General features: G+C 46.7%; 1 protein-coding gene across 3 annotated transcripts in view; it reads right to left on the bottom strand.

The window, feature by feature from the left end:
- NF2 (NF2, moesin-ezrin-radixin like (MERLIN) tumor suppressor) overlaps positions 1 to 3,686 on the bottom strand; it is a 105,883-nt gene that overhangs the window by 64,085 nt on the left and 38,112 nt on the right. For all 3 annotated transcript variants that reach the window (XM_006147903.3, XM_006147902.3, XM_006147901.3), the window contains exon 3: positions 856 to 978. In XM_006147903.3, the coding sequence (XP_006147965.1) occupies positions 856 to 978 (123 nt within the window). The remainder of the gene's footprint in view (positions 1 to 855; positions 979 to 3,686) is intronic.

Below are 3,686 nucleotides of genomic sequence, written 5' to 3'. Positions count from 1 at the left end.
TCACGTCCCGGACCCGGTGGCTTAAACTCATGCTGGGTGTGTGTGTGTGCGTGCCCAAGATCTCAAGAGGAGAATGGTGGAGAAGGGATTGCAGTGTGGCCATCCCCCCTGGGGGGTGATTTCTCGCTTTCTGTCTCTCTGTCTCTCTGTCTGGCAAGCGCATGCGCCCTATAGCAAAAACCTCTAAAAAAAAAAAAAAAAACAAAAACTCACACCAGACATGTGTGCATGTATGCCCAAAATCCTAAGAGGAGAATGGAGGAGACGGGATTGTAGCAGTGGCCATCCCCCCGAGGGGTGGTGATTTCTCACTTCTGTCTCTCTATATCTTTCCGGCAAATGCACACGCCCTACAGCAAAACTCTCTGTCTAAAAAAAAAAAAGAATTCTAGACAAGAAGTAGCATGAAGCGTGATGTCTGAGGTACCACCACATGGGATAAACCACATATCACTGGAGTTCTCAGGGCCTATCTTAGTGAGAGGACATTTTGAATTTCTGGAAGACTACTGCTTTATAAGACACTCTCTTTAGAGCTCTTGTGTAACTTCCTGTGCTACTTTTCCGCTAGCTAAAAGAAAACAACCAAATTTCAAGAAGGTTTTAAGGTAGGTAGCTACTTATATCCATTCTTCACCATCACACCTTTGCGATTCCGCCTGACACCAATTCTCATCACTCAGGGGTAGTCCTGTTCTGAAGACTTTTCTCCATTACAGAACCAAAGGAGCTGCTTTGACAGAGACAGGACATTTTTTACAATGAGAGGCATTTTAACAGGTTCTCCCAGGATGGCTCTGTAAACGTGCCCGGGCGAGTCCTCTCGGAATTGAGGGGAAGCACTGCCTGGTGTACCTGCAAGAAGAATAAATGCTGCGTGATCTCCTGAACCAGCTCCTCTTCAGCATTCTCAGGATAAAACTTGGCCAGGAAGTGGAAGGTGACTGGTTCTTCCTTTGAAACATCATGATCCAGCACCTGCAGGATTGCAGAGCAAAAGACATGCAAGCTATGTTGGCACCTCTTTCCCCATACTACGAAGAAAGAACCTTTCGCAGGAGCATTAACATTTTTTTCTGCTAAATTCACCACATTAGTCAAAGGCTGTGATTCTACAGTTTGAAGCATTCAGAAGGCCGTCTATGATAAGAAGTAATATTCACCTCATATGGAGCTTCTTAACCAGGTTAATCAATATCCTCAAAGGGTAAGTAGAACTAAGATTAAGGCACTGATGTTCTCAAGGCCACAGAAAGAGTTAAAAACTAGAAATCTGTGGGCCAGCAGGTGGTGTGGGAGTTACGGTAGTGGATTCCCACAGGACCTACCACGGTTCAAGCCCCAGACCTGGTGGCTTAAAAATCATGCTGGGCACATGTGCTGCCTGCCCAAAATCCTAAGAAAATGAAAGAAAAGGGATTCTGGTATGGCTGTCTCGCTGGGGGATGATTTCTCACTTTCCCTTTCTCTGTCTCTCTCTGGTGAGTGCATGTGTCCTATGGCAAAAACCTAAAAAAAAGCTTGGAGCACACTGAATAAACCAGTGCCTTTAATCTTCTAACAATTTCATCCACCTTCACCACTCTCCACCCCCCCGAAAAGCTTGAACCATCTGCTCTCCAGAGAGAATTTCATCCCAGGACATAAACATGCCATGTGACAGGCTACACGGCTCCATTAACGTGTGTCGTAATGTATTTCCCAGGAGCAGCAGGTCCTGTGGCTCCTGATGCCCCCAATCTAATATCCATTTGGCCAACACTCAGGTATGATTTAGAATTCACTTTGTTGAGAATCATAAAAAGATACAGGAAGTTCTGCCGCCTTTGCTACAGAACTCTCTACATTCCTGTGCAAATTCCAGGTGGCAGCACCCAGGAGATGCAAAATCAACCTGATCTAGGATGCCCTCACAGACCCTGGCTACTCTGACACGGTGCCACTGCAGTGTCCACGATCCTTGTGAATTACCTCTGAAACTTACAAGCAGCAGGGCTCCCAGGCGCAGGTTTAGATTATTGCCTGCTACGTGAACACAATTTGAACACTTCAGTTTCGAGTCAATCTGGTAAAAGACACATTTTCTGGTAAAAGACGCTTTCGTGGTTTATCACGCCATAGAGTAGGTAGAATAATTACTACAAGGAGGTAATTGCAGAGGGCTCCGCTTAGGGTCAGAATCAGACCTTGGTTTATTCTGAGGCATCTTTTAGGAGTTGCAGAAAAAAGCAATGGCTTTTGCCATGCTCCCCACCCACTTCCTGGTGAGGAAGGCAGGTAGCGGGTAAATGTGTCTTTGTGCGAACGGATGAACCCAGCAGAAGGCGGTTCCCCTGGGCATACTCGTTTCTGAGCCACGTTCAAGTTGCTAGGAGCCCAGACTTCCCCACCATGCCTCGGCAGCCCTGGAGAATCCTGATGATAAAGTGAACATTCTTCCTTCGCACCGGGACCAGGGCACTCTTTATTCCTCAGATCACACTGGTATTAATTCAAGTCAGGTCGTGGTGTTTCTCAAGAAGACTTTTTAAAAAAAACTCCCTCAAGAGGCCCAGCCTGGCAGCACATGCTAATAGATGCTGCTACCCAACCGGCTGAGCCATGTGGGAGGCCCAAGTTTGATTCCTGGCTCAGACACTCAGGAGCCTGAGGCAGGAGGATGGCTATTTACACAGCGGGACCCTGCCTTAAAAAGAAACAGAATCCCTAAGGAACACAGGCCTGGGCCAGAAGGGAGTTTAGCAGCAAGTCAATGCTCTGTGACGCTTGACTCATGTAGGAAGGCCCTAGGTTCACCTTCCTGAACACACTAAGTGCATGTGTGTGCCATGATCTGGGTTGGCTGAGGCTAGGGGGTGGATTGTGGCATGAAGACCCTGTTGGGGAAAGCCTCTCTTTCTCTATCTCTTATGAAATAAACTAACAAAAAGAATAGTAACAGGTCAGCAGGTAGCGTGGTGGTTAAGGTGCTGGACACCTACATGGCCGACAGTGGTTCGAGTCCTAGACCTGGTGATTTGATTTCTCACTTTCTTTCTCACTGATAAGTGTACATGCCCTATAGCAAGTTAAAAAATAATAATAATAAATAAAATAAATATTTTTTTAAAAAAGAAAAGAAGAAGAATATGAGTCACAAGGGAATTCTTCAAAGACATAAATTGCATTTAAAAAAAAGGAAAGACCAGTCATTTGCATAGTGGTTAGGGCAGCTGGATCCCACACAACCGACTTCATGGTTCAAGTCCCAAACTGGCAGCTTGAAAGACATACTGGACCCATGTGCATGCATGCCCGAAACCTCATGAGGAGAATGGAAGAGAGGGGACTACGGCATGGCCATTCCCGCTGGCAGGTGATTTCTTGCTTTCTCTCTCTCTGATGAGCACACGCACCTTGTAGCAAACTAAGAAAAAAAGGGGGAAAAAATGTAAAGAGAAAGTAATTCTTATTCCCAAAGCCTAACAAGAGGCTTAGTAAACTGAAGGGCAGAAAGCCAGAAGCCATCAGGCTGGTGACAATGGGGAAAGAAGCCAGGGCTGACAACAGTGTGATCCTGGCTTGTTCTGCTTGCCCAAGACAGCCAGGCAAGGCACAGAGACCTGTGGCATCCCCAGGACCTGCTTCCTGCGTGGCTGGTTCAGGAACGGCCCCTCCTCCATTCTGCAGCCATACCAGCCTGAGGA

The sequence above is a fragment of the Tupaia chinensis genome, unplaced genomic scaffold (genome assembly GCF_000334495.1).
Source record: "Tupaia chinensis unplaced genomic scaffold, TupChi_1.0 Scaffold000226_1, whole genome shotgun sequence".
NCBI lineage: Eukaryota > Metazoa > Chordata > Mammalia > Scandentia > Tupaiidae > Tupaia > Tupaia belangeri.
The sequence above is the reverse complement of the archived record's forward strand: the minus strand, read 5'-3'. Positions and strand labels throughout refer to the sequence as shown.